The 21,901-nt window shown below is 37.2% G+C and overlaps 1 protein-coding gene across 1 annotated transcript; it reads left to right on the forward strand.

Annotated features, from left to right (window-relative positions):
* The first annotated feature begins 12,835 nt into the window (after positions 1-12,835).
* LOC104227549 (protein OCTOPUS-like) lies at positions 12,836-14,641 on the forward strand. The gene has a single exon (XM_009779812.2). It carries the CDS (start codon positions 12,836-12,838, stop codon positions 14,639-14,641), a length of 1,806 nt encoding a protein of 601 aa, XP_009778114.1.
* The last annotated feature ends 7,260 nt before the right edge of the window (positions 14,642-21,901 follow it).

Here is a 21,901-nt window from a genome sequence, read left to right on the forward strand (position 1 = left end):
ACTTTCACTTCTATAAATGTGTTTGCATATATAGATAGATCTTATATATTTTAATGTTTACTTCCTCTGTTCCATTTTATGTGAAACTATTACTTTTTGAAAATTTAATAAAGTTATTTTTGAGCACATTTTTAAAAAATACTTCTTAAATATCTTGAGTTACTAACTATTTTGATTTATAGTAATTTAGTTTCTAATATATGTAAAGTTATTTTTAAATTTTTTAAAATTCTATGTCCAAATTCACATGGGAAATTAGTTAGTTTGTCCCTCATACTCGAAAAAGTTCACATAAATTAAAATGAAGGGAATAATATTTTATTTGTACATTTAAATTTTCTTAGATAGTTATTAGTAATTTTTATAATTTTTTTTAAACAAAGCATGAAGTAGTAAAAGAGAAAGGATAAATAAAGTAATTAAAACCTACCATATATATGAAACAAAGTAAATGAAATATTATTTTGAAATTAAGCTTTGATTCGGCCGAATATTTCCTTTCCTTTCTTTTTCTTGTAACTTTTCTGTTTCTCTTTCCATTTCCAATTGTTTTATTTTCAGTTTTCTTTTCCACCCCTTAATCTCTTCCTAATTTTATGCAAACTTTCCAATAATCAGTTTTTCCTTAAAATACTCTCATCATTATCTTCTATAAATTTGAGTTGTGCTTCAACGGAAAAAAAAAGAAGAAATAGCAAGACAAAAATTACATTCACACCAGACTCTATGTTGCAAATATATATCAAATTGGCCATAGTTTCTGATCTGAACTTCTAACCCTAGCTTCTTTTCTTCTTTTTTGCTTCTCCTTATGATATGATATTTTAAACCCCTCACCAAAAGCCTTCTGATTCCTCTTTTTGGTGACTTGAAGAGTGAAGAAAGAGTGATTCGTATAGTATTTTCAATCCGCTTCAAGCTATCATGATAATTCATCAACCTTGGAGTAAACAATCTCTATTATGGTATGGTGATGATTCAAGCGGAGGTCAAGCTAGTAAGAGTTTTGATGATTCTTTGAAATTACAAATGGCCTTGGATTGTTAATGCCTTGGTTCCTTCACTTCACTCATCCTTATATCTCACTCATTTTTGCTAATGCACACTTCACAGGATTTGGATTTAATTTGTGGAATAGTGAGATGGTGAATGCATATGGTATTCTATTTATATAGGTGTTTAGAATTTAGTGGTGAAGACACCTTTTAAATTCTACAGTTATAACTGTTGCATGCGTATATAGAATTGTAACTGAAAATTAACTCTAAATGGTAAGAATTAATTTTAGAATTGAAACGTTATGTAAGGGATTTAAAAGAAAGGTAATTGAATAGAAGAAGGGGAAAAAAAGAGACAGAATTGTTGAAAGTCTGACCATCCTAGTTTACTGCACTTCTTTATTGCTTTCACAAATCTTTATGGGTATTTATTTTACAGTTATAATTACACATTAAATTCTATTATAAACTCATGAATATGTTGAATTTCTTATTAAAAATAAGGTGAGAAGCCAAAAATCAGAAATTAAAAAAATATTATTATTGGCCAAAGAGAGATGCCACCTCAGCTCTTTCATTCCCACCTTTATATCTAGATATATAGATTCACAGGGTTGACACTTGACACTTTAGGTGATATTTTGTAACCGTCATTCGGCAACTACCCTCATATATGTGTTCAAACATTCATTTATTGTGTTCACACGGAATTTCATATGCGGATTTGATATTTAAATATTCCTAGTCTTATGTTATGCGCGTTGCACATGTATTTTGTGTCAAAGAATAAAATATTGTTAAAAAGATACATTAGCTTGATTTTTGTTAAGTATTTTTTATAGATATTTAATAAGCAAAATAAAGCTACTTTTGACTAAAATAACGCATTAGTCATGAAGAGTAATTGCTGTAGATTATTGCACTATGCCAGCAAAAGTTGATCAAGAATAGGATAGATCACCTAGTTCCAATTTGTCTGCATAGATATTTTTGTAGTAATCCCATTATTAAAATCTGAAGGATAAAAACAAAGAGATAGTGAATGATGTTTGGAGGCTAGTGTAAAGAATAGCAGAAGAAGAGTATTATTCGGAGACCTTCTGCTGGCCCAAGATCGTTAACCAAGATTGGAGGATTCAACTAAAGAAGAGGAAGCTTGAAAAAAGAAGAGAGATTTTAGATAGGAGAACTTATTTAGGAAAGAAGACTTTCTTGATTTTGGCTTACTTATAAATGAACAAGATACCCCCTATTTATACTAGCCTATGGATGATTCTAGATATGATTCTAGATAATGTACAAAGAAAATTCTAGCAACCTTATCTTCTAACAACACTCTAGAATATCTAGATATGTCTTATCTTCCTACAACATTCTAGAACATCTAGATATGTCCACTAGATAAATATCAAGTATACTAAACTAGGACATTCTAGAGAATTCTATATTATTCCAAAAAATTAACTTTATTTTTTTCACACTCCCCCTTAAAGTGATTTTTTGGAAACTACTCCAAGCTTGTCACGGAAGAACTCGAACGAAGCTTTAGTAAGTGACTTGGTGAAGATATCAGCGATATTCTCCTGACTTCTCACTTCCAAAGTATTGATAGTTCCATCAAGAACCTTTTCCCGAACAAAGTGATGTTCTACCTCAATGTGTTTAGTTCTTGCATGGAATACTGGATTGTTTGCAAGCTTGATGGCACTTTGATTATCTCCATAGATCACAGTTGACTTTGATATAGGTAGATGCAAGTCTTCAGCAAGTCTTTGTAGCCATACACATTCTTGAGTAGTGAGAGCAGCTGCTTTATACTCTGCCTCCGTGGTTGACAAAGAAACTGAGTCTTGCTTTTTGCTACACCAAGAAACACTTGTTCTACCACAGAGGAAAATATAGCCCGATGTTGATCTTCGGTCATCCAAATCACCACCAAAATCAGCATCCGTATAACCAGCCAACACCAAATTATTCTTCTTTTGGAAGAACAAGCCCATGTCTGATGTTGAGTTGATATACTTTAGAATCCTCTTTGCAGCTTCTAAGTGAGGCTTTCTTGGCCTTTGCATAAATCTGCTGACATATCCCACCGAGAACGCAATGTCCGGCCTTGTAATAGTCAAATACAGGAGACTTCCAACAAGAGCTCGAAAAGGCTTGGAATCTGCAAGAAGTGAGCCTTCGTCCCGCCTTAACCTTGTGCTTATCTCAAGAGGAGTAGAACATGTTTTGCTTTGCTTCAATCCAAACCTGTCAACAAGTTTCTTGGCATATCCTTCTTGAGTGACAAAGATCCCTTTGTTCATGTTTGTCACCTCTAAGCCAAGAAAATGGTGTAGTTCTCCCAACTTCTTGATGTCAAATCTTATGGAAAGCTCATCTTGAAGCCTAGCAACTTCATCTTCATTGTTTCCTGTTATTATCATATCATCCACGTACAAAAGAACAACCATATGCAAGTCTCCTTGTTTTTTAACAAATAAGCTAGGATCTGATTGTGATGCATTATAGCCACAGAAATGTAGATACTGAGCAATTTTTCCATACCATGCTCGTGGAGCTTGCTTGAGGCCATAAATGGCCTTCTTAAGTTTGCATACATGATTAGGATGTAAGTTAGAGACATACCCGGGTGGTTGCTCCATATAAATATCTTTGTCAAGCTCTCCATATAAGAAAGCATTCTTCACATCAAGTTGCCATAACTTCCAATTATGCGAGGCTGCCAAGGCTAGAACAACTCGGACAGAGATCATCTTAGCCACCGGACTGAAGGTTTCTTCATAATTTTCACCATACTTTTGAGAAAATCCCCGAGCAACTAGCCTTGCTTTATATCTATCTATGTTGCCATCGGCTCTTCTTTTGATTTTATAAACCCATTTACAAGAAATGGGTTGTACATCCTTCGGCTTTGGTACAAGGCTCCAAGTTTGATTTTTTATCAGAGCCTCCATTTCATCATCCATAGCAAGCTCCCATTCTTTGACTCCTTTAGCTTCTTCGAATGAGGAAGGTTCTTCATCATCAATTGGTCCTGCAAAGAAACAGGAATACGTACTGACAAAATTTTCATCTCTAAAGCGGACTGGCTTGATAATAGTTCTTTTTGGCCTTCCCGAACCACTTGAATCATCTTCTTGTTGAGTTTCATGTTGTTAAGGTACAGGACTCCCCCTTTCTCTTAACTCCTCAGCAGTTGTATTATCTAGAGAAGCACCTGCAATGGACAAGCTTGAATCTCCATTATTTAAAGTTTTTGAACTCGCTCCATTCAATGCAGCTCCATAATACAAAGACATTTCGTCGAATATGACATCCCTTGAGACAACAAAGACATGAGTTTTAGGATCCATGCACTTCCATCCCTTTTTCCTTTCATCATATCCGACAAAGATGCATTTCCTTGCCTTGGCATCTAACTTGCTCCTTTGAGAATTCGGTATGTGAACATAACAAATAGAGCCAAAAACCCTGAGGTGTTTCACGCTAGGCTTTTCTCCAAACATTAATTCATAGGGAGACTTCATATTATTTGGAGAAAGCGGCATTCTGTTAATCACGTATGCTGCACATTTCATACCTTCAGCCCACAAGGCTCTAGGTAGATTCTTGTCATGAAGCCAACTCTTACATGTCTCGGTTAAGTGTCGGATCTTCCTTTCCGCCACTCCATTTTGTTGTGGCGTATCAGCGCATGTCAGCTCTCTTTTAATGCCATGCTGACGACAAAAGGAAAGAAACTCATCTAATGTAAACTCACCGCCATTATCAGTTCGTAGCCGCCTTATTCTGGAATCGAGTTCACCTTCAACAGTTTCTTTGAACTCCACAAACTTACTGAAAACTTCTGACTTGTGCTTCACAAAATAAATCCAAGTAAATCTAGTAAAATCATCAATGAAAATTAGCATATAGGAGTAGCCTGAAAATGAAGGAGTTCTCGTTGGCCCCATTAAGTCACTGTGAATAAGTTCTAGTGGGGCATTGCACCTTGACAAGGATCTGTCAAATGGAAGACGATGTGCCTTTCCATATTGACATCCTTCACAAACCTCTCCTCCATAAAAATTTCTTAAGTTAGGCAAACCTTTTACTAGATTCAACTTTACCATGACTTTTAATTTATCCATGCTTAGATGTCCAAGTCTAGCATGCCAAATATGTGTATTATCATTGCTACTCATCTTCTCAATATATGAATTAGAGGCAGATAAGACATATAAATCGTTAACTCTCTTACCTGAGTGAACGATATCTGCCTTGAGTACCTTGATATTTCGGAGGAACTTCACATCACGTGGGCCAAATAGCAAATAGTTTCCAGTATCTACAGCATTTGCAACTGAAAATAGATTTTTCTTCATACCTGGAACGTGAAAGACACTGTTGAGGGTGATAGTGTTTTTTTGCTTCTCGTTGATCACAACAGTGCCTTCCTTCTCCACATTATGGATTGTATTATCTGCTGTAACAATGACCTCATGTCCGTTGTATTCGCGAAAGGTGGAGAATTTGGATTGATCTCCAGTGAGATGGTGCCCGCATCCTGAATCCACGATCCAGTCTCTTTCAAAATTTATGGAAGCCATGACATTTATTGCTCGAGTCTCCGCTATGAAGCACTTTCCCCAGTCTTCTTCTTTTTCTTCTTCTTCAGCAACTTCCTCGATTTGAGCTATATTGCTCTCTTTGGCTCGACAATATCTTTTTATGTGCCCGACTTTGCACAACGGTAACATCTTAAAGGCTTTTTACCGTTGCTGGAAGACTCCCCCTTCTTTCCTAGCGAGCTCGAACTACTTGAGGATTGAAAGTGCATGTTATCTCTTGATTTCCCTTTAAAGTTCCTCTTATCGGCGACAAGAGCATTTCCTTCCCCTTCTTTGATGGATACACCAGCCATCTGTTTGGCTAATAGCTCTTGTGACGATAGCAAATTCTCAAATTCTTCCAAAGATGGTTGTTGAACCCATCCTTGAATCGATGTAACAAAGGGAATATATTATGGCTTTAAGCCACGAATAATAATTCTTCTTATTCGTGCTTCAGAGATAGCCTCGTCCGGATTCAATAGAGAAATTTCAGAACATAGATTTTTAACCTTCAAAAAATACTCAGCGATCGAGAGATTACCTTGAGTGGTGTTAGCTAACTCATTCTCCAAAATCTGTAGCCGAGCTTCATCCTTCTTGTTGAATAGCCGATCGAAGGTCCTCCATATTTCGTGAGCTGATTTACACCTTATAATATGATCAAATAAATTATGAGAGATGGACCTCTTTAGGATAAACTCCGCCTTAGCATTAATCTGCTTCCACTTCTTACGTGCATTGCTATTTTCCGATGCGTCAGTAGGAGGACTTGTGTTACTCCCATTGACAACTTCCCACAAATCCTCACCAACAAGGTATGACTCCATACAAGTCTTCCATACCTTGTAGTTGGACTGGTTCAATAACTCAATCCCCAGTCCATTAGCATGACCACCCAAATCCATTTAGAGAAACCAGTTGAATCAACCACTAACCCGACCTTGAAATCCAGTAGCCGACTTATGGCTCTGATACCATGTAAAGAATAGCAGAAGAAGAGTATTATTCGGAGACCTTCTGCTAGCCCAAGATCGTTAACCAAGATTGGAGGATTCAACTAAAGAAGAGGAAGCTTGAAAAAAGAAGAGAGATTTTAGATAGGAGAACTTATTTAGGAAAGAAGGCTTTCTTGATTTTGGCTTACTTATAAATGAACAAGATACCCCCTATTTATACTAGCCTATGGATGATTCTAGATATGATTCTAGATAATGTACAAAGAAAATTCTAGCAACCTTATCTTCTAACAACACTCTAGAATATCTAGATATGTCTTATCTTCCTACAACATTCTAGAACATCTAGATATGTCCACTAGATAAATATCAAGTATACTAAACTAGGACATTCTAGAGAATTCTATATTATTCCAAAAAATTAACTTTATTTTTTTCACAGCTAGTACCCTTATGTTTATTTTGGATAATTTTTAGAGAGGGGGAATTGTTCAAAGAGTTGAAACACCTAAACAAAAGATCAAAAACTCTATTTTTTTTATTTTATTTTAAGTAGACTCTGATATTTACTCTAATAATATTGTGTACATAGCCAATCACTTGAAAATTGGGATACCATACCAGCCGAGAAACTCAAGAGAAGAACTTTAGATTGACTTACAAATTTAATAAGTTCTATTATTAGTTGACATTAAATTTCTAAATATTAGGTAAAATTTGTTACGATTTTATTAAACTTTGACTTTCTTTTTTAAAGAATTAATTCAGCAGAAGATAAAGTATAAGCACATTCCACAAGATAATATGAAATAAGATATGTTAGTTATTTAGTTGTTATGTAAATAAGCATAGTCCTATATGTAATATGAGTAGTATAGATATTGTGTATTGTTATAAATAGGGGTACTTGTATTATAGTTAATGAACATTAATAGTATAATTTTTTGGTGTATTACTTCTTACATGATATTAGAGCGTGAGTGAGACACATCCAAAAATAAGTTGGACAATTGTCGTGCGTCAAATTCCGACGACTTTCTAGGATTGATTTGTGTTAGACCAGTATCTGTTGATGTTATGCGAACACTACCACCATAGAGTCCTAACCCTTCCGCGACCAAAGATCATAAAAGATCTCTGGCAACCGACCCCTCACGCGCCACGCGCCCTCACGCGTGGATCAGAAGTAAGAAATTCCGACGAGTTAGTCTTTATGCGTCGGCGCGTGTGGCCTTTTTTCGACGAGATTTTGAGTTTTTTCTTTGAGACAGCTTGTTCGCGAGGCTTTTCCGAGCCTACCCATCCAAGTTTCACCAAAATTCGATGACTTTTTTTTTATTTTTCATAGCAAAAAAAAATTCTAGATTCCGGCGTCTAGTTCTGATTTTCCCTGCAACAGATTCAGATTTCGGCTTGCTCTTATGTTATTTGGTGATATTTTGCTAGCCCTCTCTTCAATCCAACTATGTCTCTCGGACTTGATGCTTTTGGTTCCAAAAATAGTGGAGTTGGAAATTCAGTCTTGATGATTACTTCTGAACCTTTACTTGAGAGTTCAAATTATTTATCTTGGATTTCGTCTGTGGAGTTGTGGTATAAAGGTCAAGGTGTTCGAGATCACTTAACCAAACAGGCTAGTGAGTGAGATGAAAAGGCCAAAAAAGAATGGGAAAAGATCGATGCTCAATTATGTAGTATCTTGTGGCGATCTATTGATTCCAAGTTGATGCCTTTGTTTCACCCACTCCAGGCATGTTATTTAGTTTGGTAAAAGGCTCGTACTTTATACACTAATCACATATCTCGTTTTTATGATATGATATCGCGAATGACAAGTTTGAAGAAACATAAATTGGATATGTCTACTTACTTGGGACAAGTACAGGCAGTCATGAAAGAGTTTGAGAAGCTGATGCTAGTTTCTGCTAGTATTGAAAAGCAACAAGAGCAACGACAGAAGATATTTCTAGTTCTTACACTCGCCGAACTTCCTAATGTCCTTGATTCAGTACGTGACCAGATTTTGGCTAGTCTGACTGTCCTTACATTTAATGAATTATTCTCTCGATTACTTTGCCTGAATACAGCACCAAGTCACCCAGTGATCTCATCACAGACACTTGACTCCTCTGTTCTCGCATCCCAGACAATGAAAAATTGGGCATCTCATACTATGGAGAATAGACGAGGAGAATGTCATTTTGGAAGATCTAGACCCAAGTATTCTTATAGTCATAAACTTGGACACACTCGTGAAGTGTGTTATTCTTTACATGGCCGACCACCCAAAAATACTTATGTTGCTTAGACCGAGAATCCAGGTAAGCATGAGCTTTTTTATCCGAAGGGAAACATAATGAGTTTCTTCAGTACCGAGCAAGTAAGCAGTCATCTCCAAAAGTAGCCTTTGTTGCTCAGACTGATATGTTGTTACTAGTAATTCTTTTGCTTGTGTTTTTCAGTCTAGTACTATTGGACCATGGGTCATGGACTCAGGCGTTTCTGATTATATCCCTGGTAATAAATCACTTTTATTAAATATTGTGTATTCACAGTCTCTTTCCACTGTTACTTTAGCCAATGTGTTTCAAATTAAAGCAAAAGGAGTTGGACAAGCTAATTCCCTTATCTTCTGTCACTCCAGATTCAGTTCTTTATGTCATTAACTGTCCTTTTAGTCTTGCATTTGTTAGTTGTTTGACTCGTGCCCTCCATTGTGATATATATTTTATTGATGATTCTTTTATTATGCATGACCATAGCACGGGACATACGATTGGCACAAGGCTTGAGTCAGAAGGCTTTTACTATATTAACTCATTCAGTCCCTCCACAACATGTCTAGTTACAGATCCTCTAGACATAATTCATAGACATTTAGGACATTCGAGTTTATCCAAGCTTCAGAAGATGGTTCCTAGTTTGTCTAATTTATCTACATTAGATTGTGAGTCATGTCAGTCTATAAAATATACCCGAGCCTCCTTTCCGTATAGTGTTGAGAGTCATGCAGAGTCTATTTTCTCTTTAGTTCATTATGATATATGTGGTCCTAGTAGAGTCAGTTCAACCTTGAAATTTCGTTATTTTGTTAGTTTCATTGATGATTATTCAAGATGTACTTGGCCTTTCTTAATGAAAGGTCGTTCTGAGTTGTTTTCTATATTCCAAAATTTTTGTGCTGAAATCAAAAATCAATTTGGTGTTTCTATTCGCACTTTTCGCAGTAGTAATGCCTTAGAATATTTATCCTCTCAGTTTTAGCAGTTTATGACTTCTTAAGGAATTATAATGAGACATCTTGTCCTTATACCTCTCAATAAAATAGGGTTGCAGAGAGAATATGTGGCTGGTTGGTAAATTAAATTATCTCACAGTGACTGAACCTGATATTTTCTTTCCTATGAGTGCTGTAAGTTAGTTTATGGATTCTCCCTGTGATATTCATTAGGATGTAATTGTCCGCATTCTTATATAAAGTTTGCTCCAGGCAAAGGATTATTATTTGAGGATCAATACCATGAGCAAATCATTGGATATTCAGATGCTGATTGGGCAGGATCACCTTCTGATAGACGTTTTACTTCTGGATATTGTATTTTAGTATGAGGCAATTTGGTATCTTGGAAGAGCAAGAAACAGAATGTAGTTGCTCGGTATAGTGCAGAAGCAGAATATCGAGTAATGGCTATGGAAACATGTGAGCTAGTTTGGATCAAACAATTGCTCAATGAGTTGAAATTTGGTGAAATCACCCAGAAGGAACTTATGTGTGATAATCAAAGTGCCCTTCATATTGCATCAAATGCGTTGTTCCATGAGAGAACTAATTAACATATTGAGATTGACTGTCACTTCGTCAGAGAAAAGATACTCTTAGAAGATATTGCTATAAAGTTTGTGAAGTCGAATGATCAATTTGCAGATATTTTCACCAAGTCACTCACTGGTTCTAGTATTAGTTATATATGTAACAAGCTCCTTAAATATAATTTATATGCACGGGCTTGAAGAGGAGTGTTAGTTAGTTAGTTGTTATGTAAATAAGCCTATGTCCTACATGGAATAGGAGTAGTGTAGGTATTGTGTATTGTTATAAATAGGGGTATTTGTATTACAGTTAAGGAACATCAATAATATAATTTGTTGGTGTATTATTTCTCACTAGGTACTTCCCATAAGATTTCGACTTTTTTTTTTTTAAATTAAATTTTCGATTTTTTTCTTTCTAACCTTGAAGCATTTCTAGTATTGATGAAGGACCGTTAATTTTGTCTTTTAAACCTTTTTAGTTGTCAAATTGAGAAGTAAAAGTAGTCTCGTGCTATTCGTGAAATACATTGTTCAAATAAGAAATAATTTATATAATCACTTTACACAATCCAAATAAGTAAAGGAGTTATCTAGGTAATATCTATTTGATTTTTAATTTCTCAATATTAGGAGCTTCTACATAGTTCAAATAAGAAAAAAAATTAGTGACCAAAATTTAGTTGATTTTTAAGTTCTAAATATTAGGAAAATAATCAAATTACGATTTTGTCTAATGTATAATATATTTTTAAAGGGTAAAAAAAATGAACGATATTTCACTAAGATCTTCGTATTTTTAATATAGTATATTAATGAGTTCGAGTTTGAAATCTCAATATTATTTATTCTATTTATTTATTGAACTCTTTAAAATATATACAAAATTAAAGATAATAAAGAAATTATTTGTGAGATACAAACATGATAGAGATTCTTCCCAAATGGTATTGAGAAGGCATTTTTGGGGCGAGCCTAGGGGGAGGCATAGTAAAAAGTAAAAAGCACATCGGAATAGTTTCGGGGCAAAAATATCGCAAGGCGTAAGCTTCATTATTTTGGCGTACACTTAGGCATTGGGTTTAGACTTAAAATTGCTAAAAAGGTCTTTCATCTAATACAAAATGCACAAAAATCAACTTGTTATTACATTCTGAAAAGTTTAGGAACTTGAAAGTCAAAAGATTTTAATTCTTGGCCCTAAATTTTATTATTCTCTTCATCTTCTACCGGGTTAAAGAAAAAATGAAACAATTTTACAAATTACAAAATAAAAATACATTATCCTTCGTGATTTACTTTTGTTCAATGCTTCTGATTGTAGGTTCCTTCTTTGCTTTCTTTAATTTCAAAGTTATTTTGCTCTTTCAAATTAGTTTGTAATTTTTATTGATTTTTTTCAAAGCTTAATTAGTTTTTCTTTTTTTGAAGTAGTTTCGATTAGTTTTTAAGTCAAATGCTGATCAAAATTAGTGATTTAAGATGAAGTAAATATACATACTACTTCTTTTATATTTTTTGAATTTCTATGTAGTTTTATTTTATCTAAATATTTATTTTTTCTTATATTAATTTATGATATATTAAATATTAACGATCATGCGGCTTACGACTAGTACCTTGAGGCTTATGTCTTGTCTTGTAGCAGATAAAATGCCTCGCTTCACGCCTTTTAAGATAGTGTTCAGGAGAAAATAGCTTCAGACTAAGTTCAAATACCAATTTTGTGCTAGTTACAATCCATTAAAAAGATAAATATTTGGGAAAACTATAAAATTAGTTGGCAGGTCAAAACTAGTTGCATTTACTAGTTAAAAATGTAATATATATATATATATATATATATACACAACAAAAGAATAGTTTGTGAGCTATTTTTTTGAAGCGGCTGAAATATATATATTTCTCTAACATTTCACATCTAAAGTTTTTCAAATTTAAACTTAAAACTTTTAATTACAGATAGAAGAATCTCTACCATTTCAACACCAACATACTTAGGGTCTTCCTGCTAGTCTATAGTGCCTATACATTAACATTGACCTTCTTCCCTTTTTGTTGCTCGTATTATATCTTGGCCACCTGGAATCAAGACTTAAGGCCCATACACCAATAGAAACAAATTATATTAAAGTAAGATCTGAATCTAATCTATGCACAGGTTTAGAGGTTTTCGGAATCTTGAAAAATAAAAATGTCACACTAAACGTTAACTGCTACCTGAATGAAAAATTACTATTGTTGCATTACATAGTACATACCCCCCACTATTTAATTATTATTAGTACTTGGAAATAATTTTAAAATAAAGTTGTAAAAGTGTGGGGGATCAAATGACAATAAAGGGTTTATGAAGGGTTCTTTGCCTACTTCTCTTTGGATCCTTTGTGCTCTGAAAATCTTGTCGGAAGAAAAAACCCAATTCCTCCTATTCATAAATAAGCTCATCGTATGCTGTCCCACTCGCATTCCAATGACTCGCACCGCTTCCCAAAACCGGACCCGTATCCGAACCCGCCGTCTCTCCGCTTGTTACCGCCACCCATCGGAGCCGGTCACCGGCATCTGCGCCGCATGCTTGCGTGAACGCCTCTCCGGTCTTGACCCAGAAGCTTCTATTATTCCTACATTCTTGCATTCTCTCGAAAACCCAGATGCTAATATTGGACCCGAACCCGAACCCGGATTGTATTCTCCGGATCTCCGGCGTTGTAGGTCTGTTTCTACTGCCAGGTGTGAAGGTTCTAGTAGCTACTCGGAGCCACGTCGGAGATCTTGCGACGATAGGTCGTCCCGGAACACCCTTGAAAATTTGTTCGGAGTTGATGACGTGGCGGGTGGGTTGCAGGCTAGTTTCAATGTTGAATCGAAGAACCTGGGATTAACGAATTTGTCTGATAATGTTTGTAAGTCAATAGTTGAGCATATAAACAGAGAAGAGCTTAGGGTTCGAGCTGATATAGAAGAAGATACTGAAGATGGAGAGCTGAAGACAATGAAAGAGTTCATAGATCTCGAATTTCATACTAAAAATCACAAATCAAGGGATCTTAAAGACATTGCGGGGAATTTTAGGGAAAAAGCTTCAGTCTTTAGCAAGAAATTGCAAAAATGGAGGCAAAAACAGAGGGAAAAGAAGCTTAATAGTAGCAGAAATGGCAAGTTGATAGGTTATAAATTAAAGGATAATGGGTCTGAGATTGGTGAATGTACTATTGGGAGGAGATCTTGTGATATAGAACCTCGATTTTCAGTGGATGCAGGACAATTGGAAGGGCCGAGGATTTCAATTGATGAGCCTAGAGCTTCTTGGGATGGATATATGGTAGCCAGGACTATTCCTAGGTTGACACCAATGTTATCAGTTGTTGAAAATGTGCTTTTAGGAGGGACCGGAAATGGGTTTGATAAGCATAGATCATCACTTGATGGGCAAATGCAGGCTATAGTGGAAGATGAGAGTAGTTCTTCAGGTGGATCAGGGCAGTCCAATTCGGATTCTTCATCATCACAACGGGGAGGAAGTAGTTTTGATAGGTCGAGTTCTGTTAGGAGTTTTGGCAAGAAGACGATGGATTTAGAGATTAATGAAGGCAAGTGTATGGCGAATTCATCTCCTGCTCATGTCAAGTTGGTTTTTACTGAGAGGGAGTTGAAAGATTGGCACTTGAATTCTATCAACAATGACCATTTGGCCAAGTTTGAGTCATTTTCCAAGAACGGAATTGTTGCTGAAAGTTGTGGTACCAATAAGGGGTTTAAGAAGTCTCCTCGATGGCGAGAGGTGTTCAATCTCTTTGGTAACAAGCATAAGGTCAATAACAAGCAAGAAACCCGAAAAGGAGAAGGAGAAACCTTCAGTTCAGTCACTGATATTAGTGAGAAGCAAGGGGACAAGGGTTATGATAATGTAAAAGAGGCTGCTCAATGGAGGCTTACGCGCAGCAGCAGCATAATTGGGGCTAGAAAATCCTGCAGCAGCTCTTACGTTCCTGCTAGGAATTCCTGCAGCAGCACTTTTGATCAGCCTAGGAGTTCGTTGGATATGACTGAACTAAATCGCAGTAAGAAGAAAATTGCTGAAAATGTTGTGTCTACAAACTTTGGCAGGGGTGCATTTGTGCTGGAGAGGAACAAGAGTGTCAAATGCTCTTCAAATGACTTTGATAATGGTACGTTGCCATTCTATTTGATGCCGTTGAGGAGTTCTAGGAGCCGTAAATCCAGTGAGAACAAGTTAACAAAGCCCCTATATGCTACCGGCAATGTTTTGCACTGAATTTAAAGGAAGATACTAATGTAGTTCATCATGTATCGGATTTTGTAAAAAACAATTTGTATTTGTCTGTATCAGCATATCAGGTTACTTGGCAATATCAAAATGCTTTCTTTATAATGAATAGCTCAAATTTTGACCTTTATTTCACCTTGTCATGTATCTTCCCTGAATGGTACCAACTTTATGTGAAAATGGGATTAGAAGAACCTTATCTGAGTGGATAGCAACTGCCTTGGGATGTTGCTGACCTTGATGTTGAAGTCCCATTCTTTAGCAGGAACAGGTAAGGTAGTACTTGTTGCACTACTGCTTTGTTTCTATGTGATAGCTACTCGTGATTGACAATGTTTAATGTTTTATGGGGATAAATACAGCTCTTATTTTCTTGAATTGCACCTTTAGGAATCTTAGAGAAAGACTGCTTTGAAATACCTTGTGCAAAGCCACCCTCATATATCTTAGAAGTGATTATTTCAATAAATCTGAAGACACATATGGGAGCTGTCGGAAAATTCCTTTTTTCCCACGTAATGGTACAAGATTCTAAACTGGAGTGATTCTTCTTGTTTCTACATGCATGGACAAACAACCTCCAGCCCCTTACACACCAGGTCCATTTTCTTTGTTTTCCTTTTCTTTTGTTTACTTAAAACTTTTGGGATGACCTGCTCTCTGATATCCTTCCGTTTTGGCATAATGATAAATTCAGCTCCCGAGGGGTAGGGCTACTGCTTGTCATTTCTTTGAACCCAAATGAGTCCTTCTCGTCGAGTGATCTTCGTCCTGTCCTTGTATCCCCTTCGCTTCCCCAGCCTCTGCTTCTAAGGCACAAGTACTCCTTTCTTTTCTGTAAAATTTTGTTCACATTATACAATAGCACTGTCACTGCTATGTTTTGATGTGAATTGACAACCTTTGATGAACATGCCTTGAGATATTCAAAAAATGTCAACATTTCTTTGGAGCAACTAGCTGACCTCTCAGACCATCGTCTTCTCTATCTGTTTGATGTTTAGTCCTGTTTATTTATAGCAGAGTTAGTAGTTTCAGTTAGGCTGGAAATCTGTTGGGTGGAGGTTGTATGTATTTTTGCTGCTAAAGGATGAATGTTGGTTAAAGCAGTGACTCATTTATAATAATTTCTTAGAGGGAAAATTACTCTTGCATGCATTTAGCTTCAACTAATTCTGTGTTTGAAATAGAGTAGTACATATAATGGTGAAGAAAGGTCATTTTGAGGCTAATTGCGTGTAATTTTGAGGTCTAATGTTAGTACATTACATGTGTTGTGAGAAGAATTGGAGGAGATGGACTGGAATCCCAGAGTTAATTAATGGAGTATTAGAAGAAAGGAGGATTCAGTAGTTGAATTTCTCCCTTCAAAGTCTAATATTTCCATAAGATGAACGTATGAAGGGTTTTTCTGGCAGGCACCAAGGTGATTGGTGGTGGAATGACGTAATCCAAGGTAAAGTGGAGGCGAAGAAGGTAATGTACGCGAAGTTGGCAGGGAGCACAAGCGAGGAGGAGAGGAGAGCGAATAGATAGATGTACAAGGTGGCAAGGAAGGAGGCAAAGTTGGCGGTCACGGAGGCTAAGAATGCAGCGTTTGGCCGCCTATACGAGGAATTGGGGGAGAAAGACGGGGACAAGAAGTTGTTTCGGCTGGCTAAAGCGAGGGAGAGGAAGGCCCGGGATGTGGACCAAGTAAGGTGCATCAAAGACGAGGATGTTAGAGTATTGATGGGAGAGTCCCAGATTAAGCAGAGATGACAGCCGTATTTCTATGGTCTTCTGAACGAGGAGGGGGACCGAGATATAACACTAGGGGACTTGGGGCATTCAGAGAGTCTCTGAGATTTTAGGTATTGCAGGCGCATTAAGGTGGAGGAGGTCGTGGGGGCTTTGCGTAAGATGAGTAGGGGTAGAGCGACCGGGCTAGATGAAATCCCGGTTGAGTTTTGGAAGTGTGTGGGTAGAGCAGGATTGGAGTGGTTGATTGAGTTGTTCAATGTAATTTTTAGGACGAAGAGGATTGTGAGACCCCATGTGTTTTTTTCTCTTCTCTTACGTAATATACGTAACGTGACGTGGTTATATTAGGTATATACGATTGGGTATAGCACATTGGGAGAATAAGACTGAAAATGTGTGGTAATATCAAGGAACTAACTAAAGCTTTAGGTCAAAGGAATCCCTTAAACAAAGGTTCTTGGTTAAAGAAATGGCTCGGGTAGCACCCCGCGCGTTCGGAAGGTTTAAGTTAACTTGCACATGTGGGATAAAACTAAGAGTGTCTAATATGCTAAGAATAGTGTGTTATGAGGTATTATAATAGCACACGGGTCACATGTTAAGTTTTGGAGTTAAGCAAGTTGCGAAATAAAGGTCGACAAAGGTTATCTTAAATTTCTCTAATAATTTTTCTAAACTTTGGGTCAAATGTATCAGATCATTTCTCCCAATATATAATGAGTTATGGGACCCACAACCTATCGAATCTAAGGTCTACAAGTCTAGTTCGCAACCAAAAAAACCTCACATCAAACGAATATTGGAGTAAAAAGTTATGACTGTTTTACCCCGGACTGTCCAGGCTGAAACCGGGTCGCGAACCGAGTCGGGTCAAACAAGTGGTATAAGTCGGCGAATCCGACTTGTAAGACCCCAAAACATTTCATTTTCGTCCCAAAACAGTGAGGGAGTTGAAGAGAGGGTTCCATGGTGTTCTTGAGTGATTAAGGTACGTTTTTAACGATTTCTACCGTTAAAGTTTGTCCCCGTGCCTAGAAACTCAATCTCTATGCTTTGCAATCGTTTCCCCCTTCTATTAGCTGTGTTTGGAGCTATTTTTGGAAGATAGGAATTTGTTGTTCTTGCTGGTTCTTCAGGCTTTATACTTGATTTTCCAAGGTAATCATCTTGGGAATCTTTTATGATCGTTTTTACAAAGTTCTACGAACGTTTCGTCAAGTTAGGGCCATATGGCAAATCTGCCGAATTAAACTCAATTATGAACTGTTTATAGGTGCGTATAAGCTACATATATATAGTGTTTGTGAAGCTTAGGAGGTAAGGAACAACTTTCGTGAAGGAACTACAAGCATTCAGACGTTCGTTAGAAAGGTATGTTAAGGCTAAGCTCTGTCCTTCCTTTTTGCACGAATTCTTGGAAATTCCTAAGACGTCAAATGTGATATTTTACTATTCTATTGCTAGAAAGACCTTATGTGAAAGGCATTGGGATCGTAGCTGAAGTATTTTCATGATGCTATTAGGTTGATATTCCACTCGTTCGGTTAATTAGGGTATTCAACATCTATATATGTCATTTTGTCGGCTTTCTTATCCATATGTCTATATACATGAATTCTTATTCGTCTTTGGGTTGTGTGACTAAACAAAATAAAGGCATTTAGTATTTATGATCAGTCCTTCTTCCTTATTAAAGTATATTTTAAAATCTCTAAAGTGACACATCGATTTCCAAAAATCTCAAATATAAATTTTACGTTTAAACTATTAAAACACTTGATTTTTGATATACTTTCCTTTACTAATTATCAAGAAATCAGGTACAAGGACTAAGTGAAGCACCTTAAAGTTTTTCTGAACATATTCAGAATTAAGTTATCTTTCTAAAAGTCGAGTTAAGTTTTCAAGCTTATTTATTCAAAGAAAACATATGAGGTTCCACGAGACAATTGTATGAGATACGAAGGTGATTATGAGATTATAAGAATAAGAGTACCAATGAGCCAAGATAGGCTAAGTTCTTGTTATGGCCTATTATGTGCATTCAAAGTTCATATCATACATGGCATATTATGCATGGACTTCGAGCTATAATCGGAGGTAAGGGGCCTATTTGCTCGAAAAACTATATATATTGTACAGATGGCCATAGGTTGGCAATATGATACCGGTTAACTACCGGGAGAGACCGCCATTGCTAGCATTTGGTTGGGTATGTCATGCATTTGCATCAATATATATGTATTCACGACATACGCTTACACGAGCATACCATGTATAATTGATTATTATGAGGTCGGATGTCGGTCATGGAGGCTATAAGAGTTTCAGTGTCAGGTGGTTTCACTATTATTTTTTTACATCAGCTATGCATGATTCTACTTTCTGCCTTACACATACCAATACATTTTTATTCGTACTGATGTCCCGTTGCCTGGGGACACTGCATTTTTGTTTCGTGCGTACAAGTCCAGGTAGGGACTCTGATCGACCCCTCCGCTAGGATTTCGGGGTTCAGCTGTGAGTTGGTAAGCTCCACCTCTTCCTGGAGCTTTCATAGGATAGTTACTTTTGTGTACAGTTTGGGTATAGTCGGGGCCTTGTTCCGACATTGCTTATGATACTCTTAGAGACTATTGTGGACACAATATTTTGAGTTTCTTTTTGTAGCTTTCAGTATCCAGCCCATAGGCTTGACATGTATATATATGTGTGTAGGCATGTATGTCTCCAATCGCGGCCTCGTCGGCCAATTAGTACTTTATTATTTTGGCTCGTCTACCTTTGTTTATATGGCTTATTGTTATTCAGGTCATGACTTTAACAGTCCAGGCTTAGTATTTCAGATGTTGTGCTGCTCGATCTGTTGGGCTCCAGTTTAGTTAGCTAGTATGTTTAGTGGCCAACTCGATCGAATACAGTATCGAGTGCCAGTCGTGCCTCCCCTAGTTTGGGGCGTGACAAGGATGCCGGAGGAGTGGAGGTCGAGTACAGTGGTACCGTTGTACAAGAACAAAGGTGATATCCAGTGTTGTACTCCCTCCGTTTCATATTAGATGAGGTACTTTCCTTTTTAGTCTGTTCCAAAACAAATGACACATTTCTAAATTTGGAAATAATTCAACTTTAAACTCTTTCATTTTACCTATTTACCCTTAATGATATGCTCTTACAACCACACAAATGTCATAGTCCCACAAACCTTTTACCCCTTAAGCTTTTAAGACCACAAGTTTTAAAAGTCTTATTCTTTTTTGTTAAACTCCGTGCCGAGTCAAACTAGCTCATCTAATATGAAACAAAGGGAATAACAATTATAGGGGTATCAAGTTACTTAGCCATACCATGAAAGTCTGGGATAGGGTGGTGGAGGTGAGGGTGAGGAAGACGACGTCTATATCCGACAATCAGTTTGGGTTCATGCCGGGTCGCTCCACTACGGAAGCTATCCACCTTATTAGGAGGTTGGTGGAACAGTACAAGGATAAGAAGAAGGATCTGCACATGGTGTTTATTGACTTAGAGAAAGCGTATGGCAAGGTCCCCAGGGAGGTGCTTTAGAGATGTCTTGAGGCAAAGGGCGTGCCGGTAGCCTACATAAGAGCAATCAATGACATGTATGATGGAACTAAGACTAATGTTAGGACTGTGGGAGGTGACTCGGAGCATTTTCCGGTTGTTATGAGATTACACCAAGGCTCTGCGCTTAGCCCGTTCTTATTTGCCTTGGTTGACATACCATATTCAAGGGGATGTGCCATGATGTATGTTATTTGCTGATGACATAGTTCTAATTGATGAGACGAGGGACGATGTTAACGAGAGATTGGAGGTTTGGAGACAGACCCTCGAGTCTAAGGGTTTCAAATTGAGCAGGTCTAAGACAGAGTACCTGGAGTGCAAGTTTAGCGCTGAGTCGAGGGAAGTAGGCAGGGACGTGAGGCTTGGATCACCGGTTATCCCCAAGAGAGACAGCTTCAAGTATCTTGGGTCGATGATCTAGGGGGACAAAGAGATCTTCGAGGATGTCACTCACCGTATAGTGGCGGGCTGGATGAAATGGAGGCTTGCATCTGGAGTCTTATGTGACAAGAAAGTGCCACCGATACTCAAAGGTAAGTTTATAGAGCCGTGGTTAGACTGGCCATGTTGTATGGGGCAGAGTGTTGGCCGATTAAGAACTCCCATATCTAGAGGATGAAGGTAGCAGAGATGAGGATGCTGAGGTGGATGTTCGGGCACACTAGGATAGACAAGATTAGGAATAAAGATATTCAGAAGAAGGTGGGCGTGGCCCCTGTGGGTGACAAGATGCGGGAAGCAAGGCTCAGATGGTTCGGGCACGTTCGGAGGAGAAACCTTGATGCTCCGGTGAGGAGGTGTGAGCGGTTGGCCGTGGTGGGTACGAGAAGAGGTAGAGGGAGGCCTAAGAAGTATTGGAGAGAGGTGATCAGGCAGGACATGGTACGACTGCAGATTTCTGATGACATGGCCCTTGATAGGAAGGTTTGGAGGTCAAACATTAGGGTTGTAGGTTAGGGGGTAGTAGAGCTTTCCTTACTTCATACCGGGGATGAGGCGGGGTTGGATTAGGGTTGATCTTAGATGCCTTGCAGTTTATGTTGAATCCACATTGTCCTTGTTGTTTATCTTAGCCCTGGGCCTTAGTTACTGGTTACTGTTATTGCATGTCATTTATCTTTTGGTTGTTATGCTTCTGTTACTATTACGGTTTCTACTAGAGTTACTAATGAATTGTCTTTTCTTGTTTTTTTTTTGTTTTTTTTGTTTTTTTGTTTTTTTTTTGTTTTTCTTTTCCGTCTTTTTGAGCCGAGGGTCTATCGGAAACAGCCTCTCTGCCCTATCTGGGTAGGGGTAAGTGTTTAACCAAAAAATAAAATTTTAGTCAAAGCTAGAATTTAGAAGAACACGGGTTATTGATAATCAAAAGAATGTATAAAAGGAATTAATTTAGGTAGCAAGAGAGTAATCAAGAGAAAAACAAGTAAACCAAAGTTTATTCCAATAGTGTTTCGTATCCTTACAATTGATCAGATATCTCCCTTTTATAGATATCTTGGAGATATACGTTTTGCCCAAATCATAATGAGGCTATTATGAGTAATTAAAGATATTGAATGCTATGTTACATAATCATTACATTCAATACAAATTCTCTAACGTATTCCACATTTAATGCCTATTAAATGCCGTATCTGTACTCTTTTTTATTGTCAGATTCATTCCTTTTGATTCTCGGACATAAATGACTTAGATAGGTACGGGCACTGAGTTATTTGAATAACTGCTCATGCCTCTTCCTCTGCCATTTGATCGTATCTGTTGCAACTTGTGCCTCTTGGCTAGTTGTAATTCTTTGACTATTTGACCAGTCTACGTGTCTCGACACATCACCTTTATATTTAAATACAATTTTTCCCAATACAGATAGTCCCCCCACTTTCCATTTATTCATCAGTTGAATATTTGGGAAGTAGATTTCAT

Source organism: Nicotiana sylvestris, chromosome 6 (assembly GCF_000393655.2).
Source record: "Nicotiana sylvestris chromosome 6, ASM39365v2, whole genome shotgun sequence".
Taxonomy (NCBI): Eukaryota; Viridiplantae; Streptophyta; class Magnoliopsida; order Solanales; family Solanaceae; genus Nicotiana; species Nicotiana sylvestris.

Coding starts and splice junctions, on each gene's coding strand:
- LOC104227549 (XM_009779812.2), top strand. CDS start 12,836: ATGACTCGCACCGCTTCCCAAAACCGGACCCGTATCCGAACCCGCCGT.